This window comes from Teleopsis dalmanni, chromosome 1 (genome assembly GCF_002237135.1).
Source record: "Teleopsis dalmanni isolate 2A chromosome 1, ASM223713v2, whole genome shotgun sequence".
Classification (NCBI taxonomy): domain Eukaryota; kingdom Metazoa; phylum Arthropoda; class Insecta; order Diptera; family Diopsidae; genus Teleopsis; species Teleopsis dalmanni.
Window position 1 is genome coordinate 3244433 of NC_051846.1, and position 27881 is coordinate 3272313.

At 30.2% G+C, this 27881-nt stretch overlaps 1 protein-coding gene across 1 annotated transcript; it reads right to left on the reverse strand.

The window, feature by feature from the left end:
- Positions 1 to 417: 417 nt before the first annotated feature.
- LOC119671393 (L-lactate dehydrogenase) lies at positions 418 to 13875 on the reverse strand. Its single transcript, XM_038082006.1, has 3 exons — positions 13670 to 13875; positions 801 to 1647; positions 418 to 732 (listed from the first exon to the last, which is right to left on the reverse strand). The coding sequence occupies exons 2-3, from the start codon at positions 1632 to 1634 to the stop codon at positions 568 to 570; spliced, it is 999 nt and encodes a 332-aa protein (XP_037937934.1). The 5' UTR covers positions 1635 to 1647; positions 13670 to 13875; the 3' UTR covers positions 418 to 567.
- Between the last annotated feature and the right edge of the window lie 14006 nt (positions 13876 to 27881).

Sequence of the window (27881 nt, forward strand, 5' to 3'; positions counted from 1 at the left end):
ACAAACTGTGCATACGAGTATGTGACTTGTGTCTAAAATTACGCTAATGAGGTAGAGGCGGTCGTTCCGTAGTACTCCGAGAATTGCATTTCTTACCGAAAAACATCTCCAGAATACACAAAAATTATTTTTACTAAATTTTGTACCAATTTGTACTTGAAAATTTGTTTATAAATAAATAAATTAATTTTAATTAAAATAAAACAGAAATTGTTTGCATTTGTTTAAAAATAAAATATTTATTATTTATTTTTTTAATTGTTAGTTGTAAATATTGAGGAACACAAAATATTAAACACAAACAATTTTTTTAAATAAATAAAAACTTAAATTAAATTTTACTAAGAAAAGATTTTACTAAATTATGAGAGAAATCAATTAAATTAAATTATAAATACTTTTTACATTTTTAATTAAAATTTATTTCACTGTTTCAACTTTAATTTCTTAACAAACTAAGGACATGCAAATCTAGCACGTTTGTGTGTAAATTGAAATAAATTTTAAACCAATTTTATTTTTACTTTATAAGGATTCTTTAGTTGTGAAATTTATTACTCTTAAAACTTAAAATTGAAGTCCATTTTGTACTTCGGACATAATATTGGCCGATTTCTGCAATTGGTCGACTTCAGTTTGAGTCAAAATTTGCTTGACAATAGAAGTAACACCATTGGAGTTCAAGACACAAGGTAAGGACAAGAAGACATCCTTATCAATGCCATGTTCGCCCTGCAAAGCATAAAAATATATTTATTATTAAACACCCAGATCAGTAAAAAGTCATAGTCAAAACTTACCATAACAGAAGTGGATACAGCGACAACACTGCTGCTATTTCTTAGGATTGAAGAAGCCAATGCAGCGACACTCAAACCAATAGCCCATGAGGTATAACCCTTCAACCTGATAACTTCATAGGCCGAGTCAACAACTTGTTTGTGTACTTCATTCCACTTCTCTGGATCTTCAACACTACCAATATTGGGGTTCAATTCACGCAAGCGTACACCAGCAATGTTAACACCGGACCAGACTGGCACTGAGCTATCACCGTGCTCACCAATAATCCAGCCGTGGCAAGATGTGGGTGCAACATTTAAACGTTGTGACATTAAGAAACGGAAACGAGATGAATCCAAATTGGTGCCACTGCCAATGACACGATTCTTTGGCAAGCCAGACAATTTCCAGGCAACATAAGTCATAATATCGACGGGATTTGAGACCATCATCAAAATGGTGTCAGGGCTGTATTCAACCAACTTTGGAATGATATTCTTCAAAATATCTGTGTTACGTTGCACCAATGAGAGACGTGATTCGCCCTCCTTTTGACGTACACCAGCGGTTACAATGCACAAACGTGAACCAACCGATGCAGCAAAGTCAGTGCTGGCGGTGATTTTTGGATTCTTCAAGAAATTGGATCCGTGTTGTAAATCCAACATTTCACCCATAAGTTTATCGGCGAAGACATCCATAAGACAAATTTCGTTTGAGACATTTTGTGCGAGAATACTGAAGGCGCAAGCCATGCCTACTTGACCGATGCCAACAATGGTGATTTTATTGCCACTTGAAGGCAAGACTTCGGCAACTTGCGACATAAGATTATCCTTAACGGAAGCCATTGTATTTATTTAGCTGTAAAGATAATTAGGAGAAATGTTAATTAAAATTTATGTACGTAAATTATTAATTTATAATGTTTTATTAAATTAAAATAAATTTATTTTATATTGAAAATTGCATTTAATTTTATGTTTTTGATAAAATCTTCATCTTTGACTTGCAGCAAACACTCAGATCTACGTAGGTTTCTAGATAGGCGTAGTGAGTTGTGAAATAATCCTGAATGATAGGAGTTGTTACTCGACATATAAGGGCTCTTAACTCAACAGTATTTCCACCTCCTTGGGTATATAAAAAGCAACTAGACTAAACAACCCACTAGGGATTGCGCGGGGATTTAAAACACCATGATAGCACTATTGAGAAGTAATAAGACTAAAGACGGTTGAGAGAAGACTTAATAAGAAAGTTTATTTTTCCATTGTATTTTGTTTTTTTATGCAATAATTTTCATTCTCATTTTGTTAGATAAGGTTAGGTAAAGTGAAGGGAGGTACGAGTACTCTTCAATAAGCTGAAAAGCCGTTTTAATTCCATAATTCTTCGTTATGGCGGGTAAGAGAATGGTTATGCTAGAGCCAATCGGAAGCGTTGATATATATGAATATTTGGCCAATGCTAATGCTAGAAACATCGTCGAATATGTTGAAGAGTGAGGCACCTAATAGTTTAAGCGTGGTTCTAGATAAATCCGGACATAAACACTATAGCATAAACACTCTAGGGGCGCCGCCTGACAGTTTCACTGGGGATACTACAGAGAAGGCCGAGTTTGGACTCTGCCGTCGTATAGTCAAGTATTGAGTTAGAGCAGATATTAACCTAGAAACTTCCTATTTTCTAAAGACTTGTTTTATTTATTTTGTTAATGTTGGCGTTTTTTTTCAACATTTTTTACAAAAGTATAAGAAACTTTTTTGAAGAAAGTAAGAAAGTACCCAAGTTAAGCATCGACTCGTCTTAAATATCTAGCACTTAGCCAAGTCATTTGTTGCCATCATTCCAATATCGGAGCTTATGTCTACTATCATGTCATATCAGCTATCATCGTTGAAATGTTTGTATGTATATATGTGCATGAATGCAGGTAAGTAAATATTAATGTTAGTTTTGAAATATATTTCTTTTTTAAAGTTTTTATTAAAAATTGCATTTAAAACTATTACTATAAATATATATACTCGTATTATTAACCAATTATTAAAGGTAATAAACAAGTTTTTTAGATTATATGAATTACTTTTTTAAATAATATGCAGTAATTTATAACTTCCCAGAATAATTATAGTTCAATAAACATTTTCTATTCATTATCTATTCTATTCATGAAGGATAGTAAATTCTATTGCACTCTTCAAAAAGTGAAGAAATATGTCTGCCATACTTTCGCAGGATGGCATAGCTTTCATTCTAAGTACCTCGTAAAGCGTCAAATAAAATATAAGTATTGACTATAATGACTCACTTTTATATCTATTAATAAAATTTTTTATAAAAAATATCTATGAAGTCTTATAGAGGAATAATCGATCCACTAATTTTCACACAGTTGACATGCAGCACGTGTAGCTGACAAAACTAAATCCCCATAATTGGCTTATTAAATAACAAAAAAACTTTGAAAAATTCATAAGTGCGTGGATTTGATGATGGTTTAGTTTATTTAGAAATGCCGCTATAACCTTCATGAAGGTCAATTTAATACACGCATTTCAGATACACAGAACATTAGAAAAATAAAATAAAATACAGAAATATTTTTATGATTTTTTTTTTATTTTTGGGGTTTTTTTTTTTACTTAGTATGCATGATGTACTAATTTCACTCTAAACAAATTTTGTTGCGGTCTAACGTATCCAAAATTATTAGACGGAACAATATGTGGAAGCACTTAACACGTTACAATTTAGGAGATGATTTCCACTTACTCAGATACTTAGTCTATTGAAGCAATAGCACGAATCGCTGATTGTGCTGAATTCACTGAATGAAGTAAGTTTATTTAATGACCCGTGGACCGAACACAGCTTCCATGTTAGCATGTGACTTTGTCACAACACTTTTTAGATATTTTTGTTGAAATTTTTTGTTTTCTTGATAAATTTTGATTAAAACTACTTTTTAGCTATTTTTTACGCAATTCTGTAGATATTTTTAGTGAGGCGTTGTGGGTGAAAATATTTTGGAGCAGCTGCATGAATGGTACGCGTGTTGTTTTATTATTAATAATTTTTCAACATAAATGAATATCTCAATGATATAAGCAATTGTTCTATTTACTGATAAAAATATAATCGATGTCATAATTGACTTAATTTTATTATCATTTAATCGTTTTTAGCTTATGTGTTTACCATCGAAATATTAGTACTTGTGAATGCAATTTATTTATTGCTTTAATCTATTACAAGTCCTATCATAATAAAAGTTAATGTCTTCTCATAAAAATAATGAAATAATGAAAAATAAGCTTCTATAACCTTCACACATATAGTTTTTTTTTTGAAATCATTTACTTCTATCAAAAATTTATTGGCAGTTAATAATTTTCTTGAAGAATATTTTCGAATTTATCGCTCATCAAGAAAACCCTGGAGTATCTTCTGTATTTCTTTCCGGCTTTCTCGAAAACTAAAATAAAATTTTTTAATTTTCAGGGACTAAATTTCATCCCAGATGTTGGAGAAAACTATCTGTTAATTATCTCTAACCTTATTGATGCTTAATAATTTTCCTTTTCGAACTTATCGGTCATTAAGTAAACCTATCTCTTCTATTTATTCTCGACTCTCTCAAAAACTCAAATAAAATTTTTTAGATCTATCAGTTTTAGATCTATCAATTTGAATGAACTGAATTTTATCCGAGATTTTGGAGAAAACTGGAACCTTAATTTATTGATTTGTAGTAAAACTTTATTAATACTTGATAATTTTCTTGAAGAATATTTTTGAATTTATCGGTCATCAAGAAAACTCTAGAGCATCTTCTCTGCCAAAAACTCAAATAAAATTCATTACAGTTAACAGTTTTAAGGGTCTGAAGAAATGGTCATAATGAACTATTTCTTATGACACATACATCGTGAACAATACATTCCACCATTAAATGCTTTGAACAACCTTAAACTGCTGCTGATACAGACCTATTAGGTCTATATAATTTAAAGTCTTGATTTGACAGAAGTTCAAAATTTCTTATCCAATGTGCCACAAAACATCATTCCATTTGCTATGTATCAAGTAAACTACTGATATTCAATTACATAAAATACAGACAGATTAGACAATCATAAGGACATCCCAAATTGATTTATATAACTACGTTAATTAAAAATATTTTATTATTGGTTAAAGCAATCTTTGACGTCTCATGCTTTGATATCTCACGCATTGACATGTTGACTAACCTTTATATCAGTGTCACGTTAATACTAGATACAAAGGAGATTGTTGCCTTAAGGTATCATAAAAACAAAGAAATGTGAAAAAATAGAAAAATTACAAGAAAAAATGTGTACTTTAAGGAACGTTCACCTGGCACATTGGTAATAAAAGCAATATAAAATTTATTTGTATAAAAAAGTTGAATATCGAACTGAAACTTAAAGCTGTGAATAATATGTTAAATTAAGAACTCAACAATTATACTAAATTAATTATCCGAATAAAAAATGTTCATTTTTGCCAAAAATTTGACAAATCTGCAATAATAACTAAATAAATTGAAATGTAAGTAAAACATAATATAATATGTTCACACAAATTAAATATGTATGTATATTAATACATGTGTTCACACTAGAAGCTAATAGACTAATATAAGCAGTTCACACTGCTTTAAATGAAGCAAATCACATGATTTTTATTTATATGAGTAATAATTGAAAATTTAATGTTGCGAAATTCAACATTATCTCATTAAGATCACTCTTTAATACAAAATTGATTTTTATAGAATTGCATTTGGACTTTACTTCATTTATAGTTAGTTAGTTCATTTTAATAGTTTATTCGAAATAAATTTAGAATTCTTTTTTTTCATGAAAATTAACCGTCAATACCGTCAATAATTCATACTTCATAATTCATATCTTCATTAATTTTGACATTACAAATTAACTTAAATATAAAAAAAAAATTTAATTTTAATGAACAATAAATGAACATTTTTGATAATTAAATAAATGTGTGAGTATGCAATAGTATAAGTTTAAGCTCTTTAAATTTATAAGTGTCCATTGTAAAATTTATCAGGAATACCAAAAATAAATAATTTTTTACTGATACACGATTATATCAGTCATTACCGGAAATTACTAGTTAGAAATATTAACATAGTTAATATTCTATATATTCACTAATATGTTATATTTTGAAATAATATTAAAAATATTAATACTTATACTAAGTGTATAAACACTTAACTATAATATACTTAAAAATATATATAAGTATATTTAAACAGATAACTATATACTAAGTATAACATACTTATACTTAAAAGAACTACTACTACCACTATAACTACTCAAATATTTTTTATCTCTTTTCTAAGAATAAATTGAATCTTCTTATGCTATTATTGCTCATATAACAAGCATAAGCGAACTTAATTTTCACCAAGCGAAATTTTTGCCGCCAGTCAAGACCATTTGCATTATGCTTCGTCCTTAATGTAAAGTGTAAAGTATATAATATCAAACGAGTTGTACGAAGTATTTTCTTCACTTGAGCTAAATATTCGCTTGACTTATCCCTCCCCCACACTAAGCTTTAACTGTACTAGAATTATTATAATTTATTTATCTTTTAACTGATGACGGACCGCAAATCAACATATCTTTCTGTGCGTCCTGAGGTGGACTTAAGGTTTGTTAGGGCGGGGTTGGGCAACATATCAACTTTTGTGAATAATTCTAGGGGTCTGTCCTTGATATATTTTTTCATTGAGTCGATCCTTAGATCTCTATGCATGTCTGTTGTTCTAATATACCAAGAAATCTTAATTAGTCTTCTTAATAAGCCTTCTTAAAGTTAGATTTTGTGTTATCTCTAATTGCTGTATGGCAGTATTTGAGGCTTTGCTATATATTACACATCCGTACAGTAGTGCTGGTCTAATTATTTGAGTATATAACTTTCTATTTTTGAGGTTAAAGCAATTATTATTAACAGCGGCTTTAGGAGATGTAGAAATGTATTGATATGTATTATTTTAAAATAATAGTGAATAAATAAAATAAAATAAAATAAAATAAAATAAAATAAAATAAAATAAAATAAAATAAAATGAAATAAAATAAAATAATATAAAATAAAATAAAATAAAATAAAATAAATAGAATAAAATAGTCATAAACTAGTAAAAAGAAAAGCTGATTTTTTCTATTCTTCAAGATATTTATTTCATAAAAAATTCAGAAGCATAATTTAAGAAATTATTATTATCATCATTATTATTATATTATATTATTAACAAAATCATGTAATTTATTAACATATAAATTAATATAAATATTAAGGATATAACAAATAAATTCAATATTAATTAACCACCTTATTTTGAACATGATTTTTTTTAATCTCTTGAATGAAATTGAACCCATTCAATATTATTTATTGAAAAACAATAAACGTATTTGTTCAAAACGAAATTAAAAAAATTGGATTTTAATTAGAGTAGTATATAAATATTTATTTCCTGATAATACCTTTTTCGTAGATTTGCAAAAAATTTTTTTTCTGTTTAGTGCATGAGCATGAATTGCAATCCGATCTTATCTAATCAGAAATATTTTAGTATTGCTGTCTGTGAGTAATATACAATTATTAATAAAATCAAACAAGTAATCTATGAGCTAAGTACGGAATCAACAATCTAATGTGAAACTATTTGAACAGTAGAGGACTTAGATAATGAAGGTATTTTATTTTTTTAAAATTATGGATTGTATCTATTAAAAGGAAGTAAATAGTTTGTCCAGTTTTGTTAAGAATGTCCATTTAAAAATGTTTACCTTAAAATTTTAATAAGTTTATATCGGTAAAGAGCTAGAGGAAAAGTATACTAAAGATAATGAGATTCGCCAAATCCAAAATCGTTCCAAAAAGTTAATTTGGGGCACCCAAAACTATATGAGTTCAGACTTATTTTCAAACCCAGATGTCTATGTGTTATAGTACCTTTTCATTGTATAAAAAATTATTATTAATTAAATTCCAAAAATATATTGCATAAAAATCATTATTGATTTTGAAAATTGAATTTTCCAATAAGAAATCTTAAAGCATCAATCATCTTTTTTTACATTTTTCACAAACCAAAGATACTTTTTAATAAAAATGAATATATATTTTATCTTATAAAGTAATTAATTTTTAATAGATATCATATGGAATTGAACCAAAAATTATTTGCAAGATATTTTCCTGTTTTTTTATCTTTGCTTATTTTTCTATCTTATTTTGAATTAAACATTTTTTTTTAGCAATTTGATAATAAAATATTTCATAATTTGAAAATGCTTAGTTTATTATTTCTTCTTCAATTTAGTGAAATATTTGTATATATGAGTGTAAATTTATTTATTTATCTTTGCTAAATATTTTCTAAAAAGCAATAGATACATATTGTTACTTAATGCTGAACAAAAAAAATTAATACAAATCATAATTTATATATTATATTATTACTGGTTATAATAGTTTTAATATTTAAAACATTAAAATCTTAAGAGATGAAAAGTAAAATATAATACATTTCATTAGAACAAAAAAATATATTATTAGGGTAAAATTAGCATTTTTATCTGGAACTCTAAATACAATAGGAAATACATTGAGGTCATCTGAGATGCATTAATATATCTAATATTATAATATATTAGTTACAGATCAAAGTGTGATATGTCAAGAAAGTAGAAAAAGTTGTCTTTGAAATAATATAATATACACTGCTAAGGTCTAGAACTCATAGACGAGCTACGTGTCTATAAAATTTTATATTTTAATTACAACATTTCTAATGAAAAATATATTATCGCAAATGTCAGTTTTCATTGCCATAGCATTTGTTTACATTTGTTTATTAACTTTTTTTTTTTTTAAACACTAATATTAAGAGCGGCGTATACAATGACTTATTTCAGGCGATTAGGGATTTTAGAAAACAAAATAGAGTAAAGTTTATATAAAAACATTTAATTAAAAAAATTTTCTATATTTGGCATTTAATAGTATGGAATATTTTAGGGAAGGCTTAAACCCTAAAATTTATCTTTGTATACGCCACTGACATATGATGAGACATCAAAGCAATGTGGTTTTCCAGAATTAGTAAGAAAAATTTATATTTATAAATTCTTAATAACTACAATTTTAATTTTTATTTGCAATGTTATCGTTAAGCAAATTCAAGATAAAATATAATGTAAACCTATATGATATATGTACATAAATATAATAATAAAAATCCAACCAATTAATACTAAATATATACTAAATAACTTAACCCATATCGGTAAAAAACTTTTTTTTACGAATGTAATCTTATATTAGTCTTTAATAATCTTCCATAGTTTATAGTTATTGATTACTATATAAGGACAAAATTACAATTACAATATGTCAAGGAAAAAGGATAATTTCGTGAGATATGGGATCAGCAAACGAAAAACAGAAACTTTAAAAAAAAAGTAATATTCGAAGAAAAGAAATTCGAAGCAAAAAAAAAAAATAGAATCGAATTGAAGTCCATACGGATCAAGGCAACAAAGAAACCTAAACAACGCATTGTTCGTGATAAATTATAAGGACTCCATGAGTGACCAGATCTATGTCCCAGAGCCACTCGTCAATTTCGACGAACCATTGCCGTTCAGTATTCCCAAAACAAGTTACAACAACAACAACAGACATAAAACTATGGTCCAACATGAGATGACACAGTCATTTTTGTTTATAACCAAATCTAAACGAAAGAACTCGTTAAAGACCAATATTTCTTCAGGAATAAAGAGAAAAAGGAGAAAAAAAATTAACATAACAATATTAACTAACATTTAATAATATATAATCTATAATATAATATACAGTATATATATAAATTATTTAACTATAACATATATTAACAATATAACTTCCCCAATGACTAATATAGAAATTTATTTTCTATAGCAAGAAGAAAGGTTAGACCTCCTTGTAAGTGAATATCAAAATATAAATATAAATTTTTAAAACCATCCTACTCCGAGTAAAATTAAAAGAATAATTTCCTACAGCTTCAATATTCACAGCGAAAACGTATATTAAAACCTGGGTTCTAGCAGGTTGTACTAGTAGTAATTGAAGTTATTCCTATGATGACACTTACTCTATATAATCTATTTAGTCAGATTGATTTTTATTTGAAAGTCATCACTAATTTCAGGTAATTATTTTCAAATTAGTTGAACGAAAATTGCTTTCATGCTTTGTTAATTTGAGTAGGAAATAATTTTTTTCAAAACAGAAAAAATAATGTATAGATTAGTACGAATATATGTACAACAAATTGATTATAATAAACATTATAATAATAATGAACATTATTTTAAAATATTGATAATATTTTTAAGCATAAAAGGATTTCATAAATTAATATAATTAAAAAATTGAAATAAAAACAATAAACAAAATAAGATATTTTTAAAAGTTCTCTAATGTTAGGTAATACTAGATACAGCTGTATGGCCAGTCAAAACTTCAATGTATTAATTAATAATAAAATTTTGTTGTTGTAATGTACTACTGTTCAAAACAACTCTTTAAAAATTTTAAAGACTTGACTCTAAAAATCAAATTAAAAAAAAAACCCTAATCAACAACGTCAATCAACCTTAACAACATTGTTGTTAATATCGCTGTTTCATGTACATAGTTTTTGCATTTGCATTGCTTGTGTTTCTCAACTCAATTTCCTTAAACTGATGAGTTATAGAAAAAAAAAAAATAAAATTGGAAGGAGAAATTTAGTTAAGCTTATAAGTTTCTGAATAAAGTTACTATATATATATTTTAACTGTCAAAATTTTGAACTTTGTTGTATTGTATGCAGCTTTGGCAATTTTATTGAGTTACGACCTCTTGCGCACGTGCTTGTCAGACCCTAATCTACATAAAAATATTTTTAGAAATTGAACTCTGATTATTGATTGCTTAATCAGGAAATATTTTCAATAGTATAGATAATTCGTCATTAGAACAAATTAATTTTATACAACGCAAATCAGAGATATTAGAAAACGTGAATTGTAAATTTGCAATAGATGTACTCTATGTACTTCCGTAAGCAAATTAATAAAATCTATAAAAAAAATTAATGATTTTTATAAATTCTATTATAATATAAATGTCTTTCAATTTTCTTAATATATATAATTTAGAGCGTAGTCATAAAATATGATTAATTATATATGTATATTACATATGCTGCTATATGCAAATATGTATGTATGTATGTGTATATATTATATATGCATGATATAAATATATATATTATATTATGTAGAAATATTATTTTTTTTTCGTTTATCAAATAAAGCTTCTCTTATTAATAAATCGCTTCATTTTTACTTCTCATTATTTTTAATTTAATTCACATTTTTATTTTATTTGTTTTATTTCAATTTTTTTTTATATATTGTTATATATTATTTATATGCAGTAGTTTTATATATTAATTATTTACAGAGGTTTTGTAAAGTAGTGAACTACAACTACAAACATTTTTATGATATTATTTTAATTAATTGATTTTTTGATTGACCATATTAAATATAAAAAATAATTCCAAGTCTATTGATGGTGTATATTTGTCAATATTCAAAACAGCTGTATGGTCAGTCAAAAATCACAATTAATTAAAATAATATAAAAAGAATTGGATTGTATTATTGTAATCCATGACTTTTCGAAATCCCTCTATTAAATACCATAGTTTCTATTCAGTAAAAATAGTCAATTAATTAAAATAATATAAAAAGAACATTTATTGTTGTAGTTCACGACTTTTCGAAATCTCTCTATTAAATAGTTTCTATTCAGTGAAAATAGTCAATTAATTAAAATAAAAAAATTTTTGTTGTTGTAGTTTCCTATTTTTGAAACTTCTCTATTAAATACAACAGTTTCTATTAAGTAAAAATAGTTAATTAATTAAAATAATATGAAAATAATTTTTGTTGTTGTAATTCATGACTTTTCGAAACGTCTCCATTAAATATCATAGTTTCTATTCCGTAAAAATAGTCAATTAATTAAAATAACACAAAAATTTTTGTTGTTGTAGTTCCCTATTTTTTTAAACTTCTCTAATAAATACCACAGTTTCTATCAAGTAAAAATAGATACTACTGTCATATTGACGTCAAAATCGAATTTAATTACTTTTATATAGTATTTTTAAATAGTATTTTTTTTTATTATTTTATTATATTTCTCTATATTACTTTTATATATCATTTTTAAACAGTATTTTTATTTTTATTATTTCAGAAGTATTTTAGAAATACTTCTATATATTACTTTTAAATATTATTTTTATATATTATTTTTATATATGATCTTATTTTTATACATCATTTTTATAAACTATTTTTAAGTATTATTTTTTTATAGTATTTTTTCTATTGCTAGAAATAAATAATCTAATGAAACTATAAATTTCAGTCTTGAAAATTTTTTCTACAAATTTACGAATAAATTTTCTCTCGAGCAATAAAATGAAAGAACTTCTATATCTGAAATATATGTCACATCTAAAAATATCCAAGCCTAAATTATTACGAAAATATAATATTTCATGCTTGCTAATGGCCATAAAGACTCCATCCAGCGCATAACACAGAAATACGCGCCCACTAATAATTTCATTATCCTAGTCAAATCTTGCCTCATGAAAACGCACAGAAATTGAGAGCACAAAAGGAGAGCGCGAAAAAAATGTTCGTCCTTCAAAAAATAATTTCAAAGTCAAATACACAAAACATGTTGATTATGGAATTACCTCACTTCCCTGTCTTCCCTGAACCACTTGGCAGCAAAGCAAACATAGCACATAGCACATAGCAAATAGCATTTGTAGAACAGACAAGTGTGACAAAACAGCTGCTTCGGGTAAGGAAATTTACGATACAAACACACAGAGCGCATGTCCGCATAAAAAGTGCAAGTTTTGCGCCAGGAACACAAAAATTCACTTAAAAAGATCAAAAAAAAGAGAAACAAGAAAAACAAAAAAAAAACTGAATAAAAATAAAGCAAATGTTTGCTTGGGTGTGCTTTGGCATAATAGCAGGGACACAAGAATAAAGCTGGTAACTTGGTCGTGGCTGTGGTCAAAGAACTAACAGAGGTGAATGCACTTTTTTGGTGAAAAATAAGAAAAAAACAACAACAGCAAAAAAAGACAACTAAAAATGAATTGCTGCAGGCAAAAGCACTTCGCAAGTGTATTTAATTTATTTTAAATAATTAAAAATAAAATTTAAAATGCAATTTAATTAAATTTAAATTATTTTAAATAAATTTTATATTTTTTTTTTAATTTAAAACACATAAAATAAATAATGGTTGAATGACAAAAATAGTTTGTGTGTCATTTATTTAATTTATGCCACAAATGAATTCAACTCACTGGAGTATGACGAAATAATTTTCAAAGTCAATTGTGCACTTAATAAAGTCAAACTATTTTGTCATTATTTAAACTTAAAATTAAAAAAAATTCATTATAATATTAATTAAAAAAATCATAAAACACACACACACATACACAAACAAACACATGATATGATGATGGATATCGTAGTAATTATTAATGCACTTAATTAAAAATTAATAGCAATGTAGAGAAATTAACACTAGTAAACTAAAAAGTATCTAACAGATACATGCTCCAGAACTTTGTATATATTTAGCATATATAGACCTAAATATTTTGGCTAATATAGTTTGTATATTGTTTTTAATATAAATAAACACTTATGCTTACTTTTTTTGGTTGAGTTGCACACTAAAAAGTTTCACAAAATAATTTCTTATTTATTTTTTTCAATCTTTCACTTTACACTGCCCAACGTTAACTGCGATGAGCAATTGAAACAACGTCTGTTCACTTTCTCGCTTCGTTGCGAACTGAAATGAATTTTTGAAAGCAAAACTGAATTGCGTTTGCTGGATTTTCACAAAACTGCGAGCGAATTGAGTGTGCGACAGCGATTTATACGAATAATGGCCAAGTTCAGCGGCGATTCACAGTTAGAACGTGCGTTGCCAACGATATTGGCGCGCTCGGGTGCAGAGGCAACGTCAGTTAGTAAGCCAAACATTCAGGATGAGTGACGAAATTTTCGGTTAAGCATACGAAAGAGCTTTTTTTTGTCGTTTTCTTGGAACTTTTGTTTTGGTTTGCGGCGGCAGTAGAAGTGACTTTGCTGGTTGCTGATTCCATGCTGAAGTGTACGCGCTCGTCAAGGTGACCTTTGTCAGTTTGGTGGAAAAAAGAAGAGAAATAATTTTAACATAGTAAATGGGGATTTTCTTTTTTTTTCTTATATGTTTTTTTTTTTGTTGTTAAAAGGCGAATTTGTTTATTTCCCAACTAACGGCTTGAATAGTGAGTAGCGGAAATGTGTCTGTTACTTGCAGGTATTCATTATGGCAACGTGCATCCAAATGGATGCCTCAAATGCAAGTTTATCGTGTTCATACTGTAAAGGTGGGTTGCTATGCCTAGAAATGATTGGATTTGTTGTTTATTTGTTGTTGGATTGAGGTGATGCAATCGCTTTGAGATTTAAACGTTTATTGCAAAATTTATATAAACATTGCTGCTGTTTATAAAATATAAACAATTTAACCAGATTGGGATGTTAAATAAAATATATATTTTTGAATAAATTACATATACTCGCTATATAAAATTTGAATTACTGTTCGATGACTGCAGAGAAAAATAAAGAGAGTGAGGAAGATACTTTTATTCACGGTTGCCACTTATGGTACTTTAGTACCAAAATTGGTACTTTTTTTTCCGTTTGGTACTCTGGTACTCATGTTCAAAAAATGGTACATTTTCGGCGACCCAAAATGTATTGTATTGTTTTATACTTTTTGTACATTTTATATAAATTGTATTTTCTTATAAAAAGACAATAGAAAAATTTTGGACCTTTTTTTACAGAAATGGTACCTTTTTAAACCAATTTTGGTACAGAAAAAAATTTTCAAGTGGCAACCGTGCTTTTATTATGATTATAATTTCAATTTGTAGCTATGGAAGTTTTAGTACTCACGTTTGCCATAGGATCAACATGGGCAATGTCATTTTATTGTGGGACTTAATGTACCCATTTAATCACAGCTGCCAAACTACTTATAAATTGGCTGTTCTAGATCTGTTAATTTTTCGAACTGTAAGTTGCGTAGGTGGCCGTATAATGGTATAATAAAGAGTTAATTATTCTCCCATGCTCTTTAGACGGTTACAAATGCCTGAAAAAAAGAGAGAGAGATAGGAAGGGAGTGATGAAAAGGGTCAGAGAGAGTGGGAGGAAGTGAGAGAGAGGAAGGGAGGGAGAGGAAAAGAGAGAAAAGTAGGTAGAGAGAGGGAAGAAAAGAGAGGAAAGGGAAGAGAGAGAAAAAAATTATGGAGAGAGAAATTTAAGAGAAAAAGCATACTATTATTATTGTTATTCTTATTATTTGTTTATAAAAATATGAAAGTTACTTACTTACATAGGTGAGAAGCTTCTTGTAATATCATAGAGAGATTTTTCAATCGGTTCTGGCTAAATTATTATTAAATTCAATAACAAATTCATAGGTTTAAAATTTACTGTTCGCAACTCTGCTAGTTTCTCGAACTATTAATTGTATAGACTAGTCCTTCCCAACCTTTTTTTGACTGAGGACTACTATGATATTTTTGTTTTTAGTGGGGATCACAAAGTTTATGATTATTTTAATTTACTTTATAAAGAATTGTAGCATAGTGACTCTTATGCTCCAATCCTTATAATTACTGATTAACTATATGTAAAAGAAAAAATGGTAAGAGCGAAAGAGAGAGAGGCGAGGACAAAGAAAAAAAAGTAGTATGTCATTCTTGTGAGACACACCCGTTGCGACTTATTGCGGGACTTACCTAATATCCCCAAACCAATTGATTTAAAAAAAATCTTAGATATTTAAAGACGATAGCTGCTAATTTTGAAAAATTTAATTTTATAGAGAAATAATTCTTTTCTTAAAAAAGTTCGTTATTGCCAGATATTTGTCAAGGGATACGAGCCTTCTATGATATCATTGAGGGTTAAGCTGACGTTCTCAATTATCATTAAGCTAGATTATTATTATTAAGCACCACGATCTAAAATATCTATTGTGAGCCTAAAGACCCAACTGACACAATTTTAGATTATTTATAAGTCTCGTAATTGCTGTGGGATTAATTTTACCTATTTGATATGGAACTAAGATCTCGTTTCTAAGTTAATCAATTTTACGTCTTGCCGCCGCTGGTCAGTTGCATAGAATATGTTCTGATGTTTCCTTTTCCGTATGATAAAGTCAATAGGAAGTATTTACCACACCTATAATCTTTTTGTGGTGATTGAGTCTACAGTGTCCTGTAAGAATTTCAGTGTAGATTTTAATATCGTTTTTGCTAAGGTTAAGGATAGCGTCAACTTTGAAATATTTAGCATCAATGAATCTTCTTGACTGCCGCATGCCTGTTTGGACTCTCAAGTGTTCAAGTAGATTTCGTTTGTCTCGTTTCCATATTAAGTTCTTTGTAAAGCTATTTGTTGCCCCGCAGAAGAGCTTTGGACTAATGAAAGGAGTACATCGGCCCTTCTTTGTTATGGAGTCTGCTATTTCATTACAAAAATGGTGCACTTTTAAACCAATTTTAAAAAATTTTCCTCTCTAACAGTCAAATTTTTCTTTTTATACAGCAAATTCCCCGGTTGTGGAGTGTACGTTCCATTTTGCAAACTACTGAATTATATATTAGTAAGTCGAGCTTGTAATAAAAGCAGTTTTAATGTCCGATTTAATGATTTTAGTAAAAAAAACTATTCTAAGTACCTTCTTCCATATATATATTTACATATCTATATATACATATTTATCATTTACGTGTTTTACGTGGCTTGGTTATCGAAATATCGATATATAGCTTAGTGGAAAATCGATAAAATTTATTAAAATCTGTCTGCCAATGATAAGGATTATATGTTTACAATGCATACATATTGTTACGGATTTGTCTTTTGCAATTCAGTATTGATTCTTTCGTTCGTCTCACTGGATTGTCAATAAAAATTCGAGTTCGACTTTAACACAAACTCGAACTCGAATCTCCAGACGCAAACTACCCAACTAACGAAACTAAACTACTTGTTCTGTAAGAAATATCTGACGATAGTTTTTCTTATTCCTGTCAATTTTGTCGTGTTTCGTCACAATATGTATAACCCTGTATAAATAGTATTTGCAAAAAAAAAAAATCATTTCAGTGCTTCATTTATACAATTAAGTCCGCTCTACGGTATTTGGCATCATTTTTAAATATTTTTGGAAACAATACACGCAATCAGTCAATCAGAAACACGCGCATCTGCACATGATTCTGTGGACGTCTGAACGCAGACTGACGTTAATCCCGAGAAACAAAAGAAAGTCTGAGTTGCAACGAAACAACAAAGCATAACTTTTGCCTACGAAAAGAAGCACTGCATACGCACCGCAAATAAAGAAAAGGAAACATTGCAGCTGCAACTGCAGCTCACGTGTAGCGAACAGTTGCTTCCTGTGTTGCAACTGGAAATTAAATTTGTAACAAAAACATAAATCAGAAAAATGTTAACAAAAAAAAAAAAAACAAGAAAAATATAAAAATAAATAATGAAAAAAAAATAAATTCCTGAGAAATAAACATTACAGAATAATGTTTACAGTGAAATCCAAATATTTATCTCAGCAACAAAAGACGAGAGGCATTCATTGTTGCTAATGAAGTAATCTTGCTTTGGCAAGATTCTCAACAGCAAAGCAAACACACAAACGAATTTACAAACACACACATACACACACACATATGCTCCCATAAGCGCCACACTTTCATCATTTCGCGTTTATATTTCATTTTATTCATCGCAACATCGCAGTTCGCTAGCAACAATGACGACAACACAGCAGAGCAGCGACTGAAATTGAGTCTTCGCACAAAAGCGCAGCGATGAATCACAGCCGGCGAGCAAAGTGCACGAACAACTCTGCGAAGCTCGTTTGATTGTAGGGAATACCGTAATGGCTTCGCTTCGCAATGGCATGGCATTTAGTTTCACAAGGTTCGTGACTCATTACGTCACTGCTTGCTTAGCCGATTTCGGGTTCGCGGCTGCACGTGATTTGCACAATTTTGGTATGGATTGCATGCATGTCTGGCAGAGCGTAGCGTCAAGTTCGTTGAATGCAGCACAAATCATGATTTCTTGTTTGTCGTTTGTCGTTTTGTGCACAAATGCATGTTGAGTAGCGGGTAGAGGGGAGTGTGGTGTGTGTGTGACGGTTGTGTTACATTTTTCATAATAAATTTTTTGTTGTGATTTGCAAAAGAAATTCTGTTGCACATTTGGCGGATTTTTGCAAACGTTGTCTGTGTCACGTCTTCGCTTGTCATATGGTTTGGATTTCTTCTCTCCTCTTCTTTCCTCTGCAGTGTTTCGGCACCTGCACTGTCTGTCTTTTCATTTAATTTTATGTTCATTTTTGATTTCCGATTTATGGCTGCGATGATTTGTTTTGCTTGGCTTTAAAGTTATTGGCGTTGATAAAAATTAATTTGTTTTTTTTTTTGGATTTCTCTTGAAAGCTGATTTTTATAATTTTTTTCAGTTTCTTTTGATTTTTGTTACAAATTTTATAAAATCGAATTTATTTTAATTTCTTACTTTGAGTTGAGATTTCAATTTCTTTGAAGAAAGTGCGGTCATTAAATAATTTTAATTGTTTCGGAGTGATTAATGTACTTTCACTGGTAAAGCACCCTACATACGGTCATAAAGTTATGAATACGGGGATTCAACCGAATGAAGCAGGTTTTTACTGGACAATAAATAAGTTCCTACTTTAAAATTTTTTGTGAAAGTGCGAATATTAAATAAATTCAATGCTTTGCATTAATGCAGGTGTTTTCCATTGGTTAAGCACCCTACATACAAAGGAAAAGTGTTTTTTAGTTGGACATTATAGATGTAAATCGTCCGTCAGTAGCGTTCGCCAGCTATTCTGATCCGTAGCTATCACACTCTACCGCATTTTTTACCAACAACTATCAGATTAAATACTTTTTTAGCCAGAGTACATTATTCCATTCGCAAAACATGACTCAATCATCGAAGTAGTGGAATTTTTATGCGATTAACTATCGCAGTATAGCTCTGTTTTTGTTTTTGTAAATATGCTGTCATTGTTTCGGGACACTATATGTACTTTCTATCAGTTAAGCACCCTACACACGGTGTAAAAGTTATTGCTACGTCAACCTAATAGGTCTTGTTAGATCCAACAGGTTTTTGCTAGAGAATTAGACCATTGCAACTCTTAATTCTTTGAAGAAAGTGCGGTCATGAAATAAATACAATGTTTTGGAACATGCTTGTGGTTTCTCATGTTTAAGCACCTTACAAAAACCGTGGATCCAATAGGTTTTTAGATTTAGCAAATTGGGCAGGTTTTTGCTAGACAAAGAACAAGCTACTACTTTCGAATTTCTTGATATAGCACCCTACATACTATCAAAAAATTATAACAGTGTGGATCCACTCAGTTTTTGTTCTATCGTGCAGGTTTTTTTGGACAGTAGTGAAGTAAAATTGGTCATAGTTGTAGTCACGGTATGTAGAAACGTGGTAATGATATACATACATCATTTTTTTATACATAGAAATGTAATTACATTTATTTGTCTTTTTTTAATATGGTTTGTAATTGTTTATTGTTGTTTTTTGTTTTTGATTCTTATAAAAAGCTTTTAAACAAGAAAAAATGGCATATCGGTTTATAATCACCTGATATTGTATACATACTATTATTCTCATGCAGCCATTACACCAAATGCACTTTACAGGGTTATCCATTTTGTAGTTCTGAAAGTAAACTAAAGTAAAATACATTATTAACTTGAACTTCGATTCCATATATTTCACAATATATTGTTTGGAACTTTTAATTAGGCGTGATATACAAAATTGAACAATTATTTTCCATAAGCCATTCGACATTCAACTGTACTGAATACTTTTAAACAAATGTTCTATAATTTGTTGGCATATAGTTGGAAATAGTTCCACGAACCGATGGAGATCTAACACAACTGAATCATCTTGAGTACATATTTGATAACATATCGACGGCTCTTGGTAACAGTCGGTTCATAACTGGAAATAACTCGACGTGAAAATTGAGATTTTTGTACATATTCTTTTGTAGTGTTTACATGGCGACCGTGACAGGACACGAACCTGCAATCTTCGGATAACTGATAATGGAAGCCGGTCAGTTCAAAACAATGAGCGATGCAGTAACTAAGTTCGTCACAAGCTGCACAAATGCGACAGGAAAAGAAGACACAATTCTTCATTACAGATCACAATCTAACGGCGCATTTCAGCACAATAATCGCGGTAATTATCGTGGAAATTACCGTGGCAATTATCGCGGCACTGGAAGGCAACCTAGGTACAATCGATATGCCAACAATAACAATAACTGGCAAAACAACAACTACAGACGTCGGAACTACCAAAACAATAATGGTGGGAATGCTGGAAACAGGTATGTGCGAGTGATTGCACGGGAAGATCAGGATCCGGAAAACCCGAATGTCCCCTTGAGAAATCAATAATTAACCAACTAAAAAAAGTATATAATATTCATCTAAGTCTAAGCATCTTTATACAGGTACATAACAATAACACAAATAAACTGTTAACACTTCTAGTTGATACAGGTGCTGATATTTCCTTATTAAAACAAATTAACTTTGAGTACTCCTTGAATACACTTTGCACCACACGTATAACAGGTATAGGGCAAGGTACAATAGAGTCATTAGGATCAACATGTATAGATCTCAGAGTCAGTAAATTTCTGGTATCACATGAATTTCATGTAGTACACGAAAATTTCCCTATTCCTTGTGATGGAATTTTAGGCATGGACTTTATAAAAAAGTACAATTGTCTAATAGATTTCAACAAGGAACAAGATTGGTTGATACTAAGACCCAATAGTCCATGTCTGAACATTCACTTACCGATACTTCACTCTAATACGAACAAAATTATTTTACCAGCACGTTCGGAAGTAATCAGACAGGTACACGTTGACTCGGAAGAAAACCAAGTATTAGTAGTCAATCAGGAACCGCAACCAGGTATACTGATTGCCAATACAATTGTTAATACCAAAAACCCATTTATTCGTATTATAAATACGAATACAACAAATAAAACACTTAGTCTCAATAGTATTCAGACAGAAAGTCTTTCCAATTACCAAATAACAAACCATAATAAAATTCAAGAAAACCGAAAAAGTGAAGTACTCTCATTACTTAGTAAAAATTTTCCTAAACAATTTCAAGCACAATTAACTAAGATATGCAATAGTTACAGTGATGTCTTTGGACTCGAATCAGAACCAATAACAACAAATAATTTTTATAAACAAAAAATAAGACTTAAAGATGATGAACCAATATATATTAAGAATTATAGAACCCCATATGCGTATAAGGACGAAATTAAGAAACAAGTCCAAAAATTAGTAGACGACGGTTTAGTAGAACCATCCCAGTCAGAATACAATAGCCCACTTTTACTAGTGCAGAAAAAATCTTTACCCAATTCAAACACGAAAAGATGGCGGTTAGTAGTGGACTACCGCCAAATAAATAAAAAATTACTAGCAGACAAATTTCCACTCCCTAGAATAGAAGACATACTCGATCAATTGGGAAGAGCAAAATATTTTTCATGTCTCGACCTAATGTCCGGATTTCACCAGATCGAACTTGACGAAAAATCAAGAGATGTCACCTCTTTCTCAACTAGTACTGGTTCGTATCGTTTCAAACGACTTCCATACGGACTAAAATTAGCACCAAATTCCTTTCAGCGTATGATGACGTTAGCATTTTCTGGCCTAGAGCCAACTGAAGCTTTTCTATATATGGATGATTTGATTGTAATAGGATGTTCTGAAAAGCACATGCTGAACAATTTAACAAAGGTCTTCGAACTATGTCGAGAGTATAACCTGAAATTACATCCAGAAAAGTGTTCATTTTTTATGCACGAAGTCACTTATTTAGGGCATAAGTGTACAAATAAAGGCATCCTACCGGATGACAAAAAATATGAAGCTATAAAAAACTATCCCATACCAATAAACGCTGACGGTGCTAGACGATTCGTTGCATTTTGCAACTATTACAGAAGATTTATTAAAAACTTTTCTTATTATTCGCGTTATATAACGCAACTTTGCAAGAAAAATGTAGAATTTAAATGGACAACAGAATGCAATGAGGCATTCAACCATCTAAAAAGGGAATTACTAAAACCCACACTGTTGCAATACCCCGATTTTTCAAAACAATTTTGCATCACTACTGATGCAAGTAAAGTTGCATGCGGTGCAGTACTCAGTCAAGAGTATGACGGAGTTCAACTTCCAGTTGCATTTGCATCAAAAACATTTACAAAAGGGGAAAGTAATAAATCTACTATTGAGCAAGAGCTCACAGCAATTCACTGGGCAATACTTCATTTTAAACCGTATATTTATGGGACACAATTTCTGGTCAAAACAGATCACAGACCATTATCATATTTATTTTCCATGAAGAACCCAACCTCTAAACTAACAAGAATGAGGTTAGACCTGGAAGAATATGACTTTACAGTTGAATACCTCAAGGGGAAGCAAAACCAAGTTGCAGACGCACTTTCACGAATTACAATGGAACAACTAAAAGAACAAACTGTTCAAATGGATAAAATATATAAAGTTACTACCAGATCCGAAACTCGACAAAGTAAAGAAACCTGCGCAGGTAACGACACACTAAGTTTAAATAATGTGAAAATAAAATATAAGCCCAACGTTTATGAAGTCATTAAATATAATGACGTTAAAAAATTCGTAAGGTTAAAATTGTCTACCAATAAATGCTATTTAAAGCATGGGAAAACAGTTATAACACGAATATATATTGACGATTTGTATATAAATGGAAAATTTGATCTAAATCAATTCTTCATACGGCTTGAAAAAGAAGCCGGTATACGGAAAATCACTCAAGTTCAAATGGCACCTAGCGAACAAATCTTTGAATCTGTTTCGCAACAATTATTTAAAAAAATGGGCAATACTGCATTAAGACAGTTAACAATAGCGCTACTACCTAAGGTGACCATCATAAACGAAAGAGAAAAGGAAGAAATACTTAGTACAATGTCGAGATATCATGATGACCCCGCAGAAGGTGGTCATACAGGAATTACACGTACGTACGGAAAAATCAAGAGATATTTTTATTGGAAGAATATGAAAAAGGATATATCCAAGTACATTAAGGCATGCAAGCAATGCCAAATGTCCAAAACTATAAGACATTCAAAAACCCCACTAACGTTGACAGAAACGCCTAGCAATGCGTTTGATATTGTGCTAATCGATACCATTGGTCCATTACCGGAAACGGAAAATGGCAATGAATACGCCGTCACTATTATATGTGACTTAACTAAATATTTGGTAACAATACCTGTACCAAATAAAAGCGCAAAAACGATCGCTAAGGCCATATTTGAAAATTTTATACTGGTACATGGCCCAATGAAGACGTTCATTACGGACATGGGAACAGAATATAAAAATTCAATAATGACCGATCTTTGTAAATATTTAAAAATTAACAATGTTACATCGACTGCTCACCACCACCAAACACTAGGGACTGTTGAACGCAGTCACCGAACTTTCAACGAGTACATTAGATCGTACATTAATGTTGATAAAAGTGATTGGGACGAGTGGATAAAATACTTTACGTATTGTTTTAACACCACTCCTTCAAGTGTACATGGATATTGTCCATACGAGTTGGTCTATGGAAGAGTTCCTAATAACTTTCAAACATTTAGTAAAATAACCCAAGTAGATCCTATTTATAATATAGAAGATTATAGTAAGGAAGTAAAATTTAGATTAGAAACTGCCTATACTAGAGCAAAAATGCTTCTCGAAAAGGCCAAAATAAAACAAAAAGAAAATTATGATAAGGAAACAAGAAATATAGAGTTAACCGTAGGAGATAAGGTATTATTAAAAAATGAAGCAGGACATAAGTTAGACAATAAATACGTAGGACCTTTTACAGTAATAAATTTAGTCGAAAAAGGTAATGTAGTAATACAAAATAATAAAAGGAAAACACAAATGGTACATAAGGATAGGTTAAAATTATTTAATGAATAATTATTTTCATAGATTTAGTTAATTAATTAGATTTAATGATGTTATAAAATTAAAAAAAAAAAAAAAATTAATTAAATAAAATTTTTGACACAAAATGTATAACTTAACATACTTAACTTATTAACTTACATTAATATACATAACATTTATCTTAGAGAATAATTTCTTAACATAGTTATTACATTATTCCTCTAAAAAGGGGAGGTGTAGTGCGCATACACATATTGACACAGCACATAAATAATCTTCAGTTTATTCCCATACTTTGTTTGCGATATTTATGCAACGGGAATTAGACACCACGCGATAAGCGTCGTGGAATGTGCTGGCTAGTCAAATATGTTTATGCACACTTAATATAAACTGCATGTGCTTGCGCTGCGACGTTTTGCACATGTATTAGTATAAGTGTTATGTACATGCGCTGTGTCGCTATGTACTTAGACGTTAAGCATAATAACTTTGATGTACACCATTCCAATAAAGATTTAGACATGAAACGATACGGATCTTTCATTTTGTTTACACTTTATATTTTCTTCCATATCTTTCACTTCCACATCCGCCCCTTCAATATCATCTACTTTCATATCCTCTACTTCCATATCTTCCGCTTTCATATATCCACTTTCACAACAAAAATAGTTTGTACTCATGTGATTGAAGCGATCATAATTGACATATTCCCCAACAATACAATGTTTCTGCCATTTCAATGTGCCATCTTACAAAGAGAGTTCTTCAGTTGAGCAAATTAGGGCATTTACAAATGTATTTCAAATGTATAAACCTCAAGCAATATAACTTCAAAATAAACGACTTTGTTGGCAATAGTATTATTTCTAAGAAAATAAGTCTTACCCACATGTTCATCTACCAGACCATTGCATTGACCTCTCAAGCTGAATTAATGGCAATTCATGATGCAGTAGCACAGTGATGTTCAATATGAACATCGCAATCGTCTCGAAAAGCTAAGTTGAAATCAAATCTTCAAAAGTTCTATATTCCTGGGTATTTCTCAACAATTTTTTAAAGCATGTCAGTATCTAATCTGTTTAAGTACGCAGGGACCTGTAACGACACTTTTGGTGACGTTCAAAAATTTTTAGTTTTTGCTGGGGTATCCTCAGCCGTCGTCCAGAGTCGTGACAATATATTTATAATTTTGCCGAGACGTTGGTTTTATAAAAACAGAACGTGATTTATATGTATAAATTATATATATATAACTTTATTTATTTCATAAAACTTATGATTAACAAAGTTTAATTAAAATTCATTGGAAAACATTTCTAATAATAAATAAAAAAATTATGTTGATGCCAAAATTTCCCACTTCTCCATATACTCCTTGTTAAAAGAATCTTAACAAAACCCGTGTGACTTCTTAAGCCCCTCTTCTGTTATAAAATAAACAAAACGTTTCCTCCGTGCTGTAAAAAACTATTTGACCAAATAAGCCAGGTTAAAAAAATATACATATAAGACAGGAAAGGAATTTTACACTATGTTTGACTCAAAGAACCAGATTTGTGGCACAATGTGCCAGATGACCAATAGGCCAGTGTACTTGTTTCAAGAAAAGTAAAATTTCAAGTTTGGTAAAATTTACCAGAAGGCCCAATGAGCCAGAGTACTTGCTCTTTCACTTGTCGCAACCCAAGTCCCCGATTATATAAAATGTGCCTCCTTTTATATTGAGCATACCGAAGCTTTTTGGTGTAGCGTACCGGTATTCTTTGCTGTACTTGACTTCGCCGTGAAGTTGAACTTTGTGTTCTACTGTTTTCTCACTTCTTCTGCTTCGCCGTGATTTTTTTAGTACTTTTACTACGCGCCGTGTTTATTTATTTCGTGTGTTATTCCTCTTTAGTTTATATTTTATTATTAAAAAATAAAGTGTATTAATAATACAAAACTAGGTATTAAATATACATATATATTTTGTGAATTTAATATTATCTAAATGTGAAAAGAAAAGAAGTAAATTAGTAAATAGAAAAAACTAGCGTTGATGTGCTTAGTTGCTGCCGAAGTTTGTTTTGTTTACGTGTATAAAAAATAAAATTGTACAAACATGAGTGTTAAATTGTTTTGTGTATTATTTTATTTATATATATTTCAAATAGATATTTGTTCAATAATTAAACGTGTTTTCTGTAATAAGTGTTCAGTGTTGTTGTGTTTAGAATTTCTTTACAAGTTTTGTTTTCATTCATAAAATTTGTAACAAACAAATTAAATTTTTTTCGTATATTTTAGATTCTGCACATGTATCGATGCCCGCGGCACGTTGGCTTCGAGGATCACAGGTAATGTCCATGATATGTTGAATAACATTTTAATTCAATTTTATGTTTTTTTCAGCTAAGCCTACTTCAGTTATTTTCACGTGAGTTAATAAATATATTATGTGTAGTGGTGGCGGTTTATTTAACACACAGACTGTGTTTTTCTCTGCTTCTTGTTTTATGTAGCACAGAAATTTACTTTGTAAATTTGTGTCGTTACATTTCCCTCCTTCTTCAGAACAGAAATTAAACTAAAACTTTATTTTAATGACACGTTGATGACCCCTCTTCGGCTAATTTGCACTTGATACTTCTGATTTTCCATTTATCCCTTATTTTCCATATGATACATGCTAATACTTGTGTTACTAATATTCCTTTTAGAACGAGGCTCGATTTCTCTTTCTAATCTTTGGACACTTGAAAATTTTGTAATACTCATCTTGGTTGCTGACCTGATGATGGTCATCCTTTCGTTTAAATGTACCTAGACGTTGTACGAAAATCTCTGGCTTGTTTCCTTTTGTGCTTGGTTTAATGACGTTCAATTTCTCTTGTGGTGACCATGGTTCTTGTTGACTGTCATGCTTGACTGTACCCTTTGCTTGAGTTCCTTGGCTTGGTAGTTCCGTGTTAAGTTTACTATCTGAAACATTGATAACTAATGGACCTAATGAATTCGTAAGTTGTACATGACGATTATCCGATACTGGCTGTATTATAGTAGTATTCCTCTGTAGCGATGTAGTTGATGACGAAGATGATGGTCGACCAGATTGGTGATTATCTCTTGGTGGTGCTTCTCGTGGTGACTGTGGCTGATTAACCGAAGATGGCGGCTGTGGCTCAAGTTCTTTTGGTTGTAACGATGATTTGAAATTACCTTGCGAATGACTCTGTGACGTTTGCGATGATGATTTAAAATTTCCTTGTGAATGCCCCTGTGGCCTTTGCGATGATGATTTAAAATTACCTTGTGAATGCCCCTGTGGCGTTTGCGATGATGATTTAAAATTACCTTGTGAATGACCCTGTGACGTTTGCGATGATGATTTAAAATTACCTTGTGAATGCCCCTGTGGCGTTTGCGATGATGATTTAAAATTACCTTGTGAATGCCCCTGTGGCTTTTGCGATGATGATTCTGAACTTGTAGAAGTTGGTAGTACTGGATGATTGACATGTGATGACTCCGGTACTATCATTAAACGTTGTGGCAGTGCTGGACGTGATGATAAGTCATGCTCTTCGATTTGATGCTTTTGCTCTCGTGGTTGCGTATTCTGATTGTAGTTAACTAGCGACTGTTGTGCATATGCTTGTTGATAACATACTTCTGGACTTTCCCTATAA

What these genes read in the sequence shown, in the direction of transcription:
- LOC119671393 (XM_038082006.1), bottom strand. Translation starts at nt 1,634, where the DNA reads ATGGCTTCCGTTAAGGATAATCTTATGTCGCAAGTTGCCGAAGTCTTG. An exon ending in CTGTATCCACTTCTGTTATG is followed by an intron (nt 733 to 800) that starts GTAAGTTTTGAC and finishes TATGCTTTGCAG; the next exon opens with GGCGAACATGGCATTGATAA.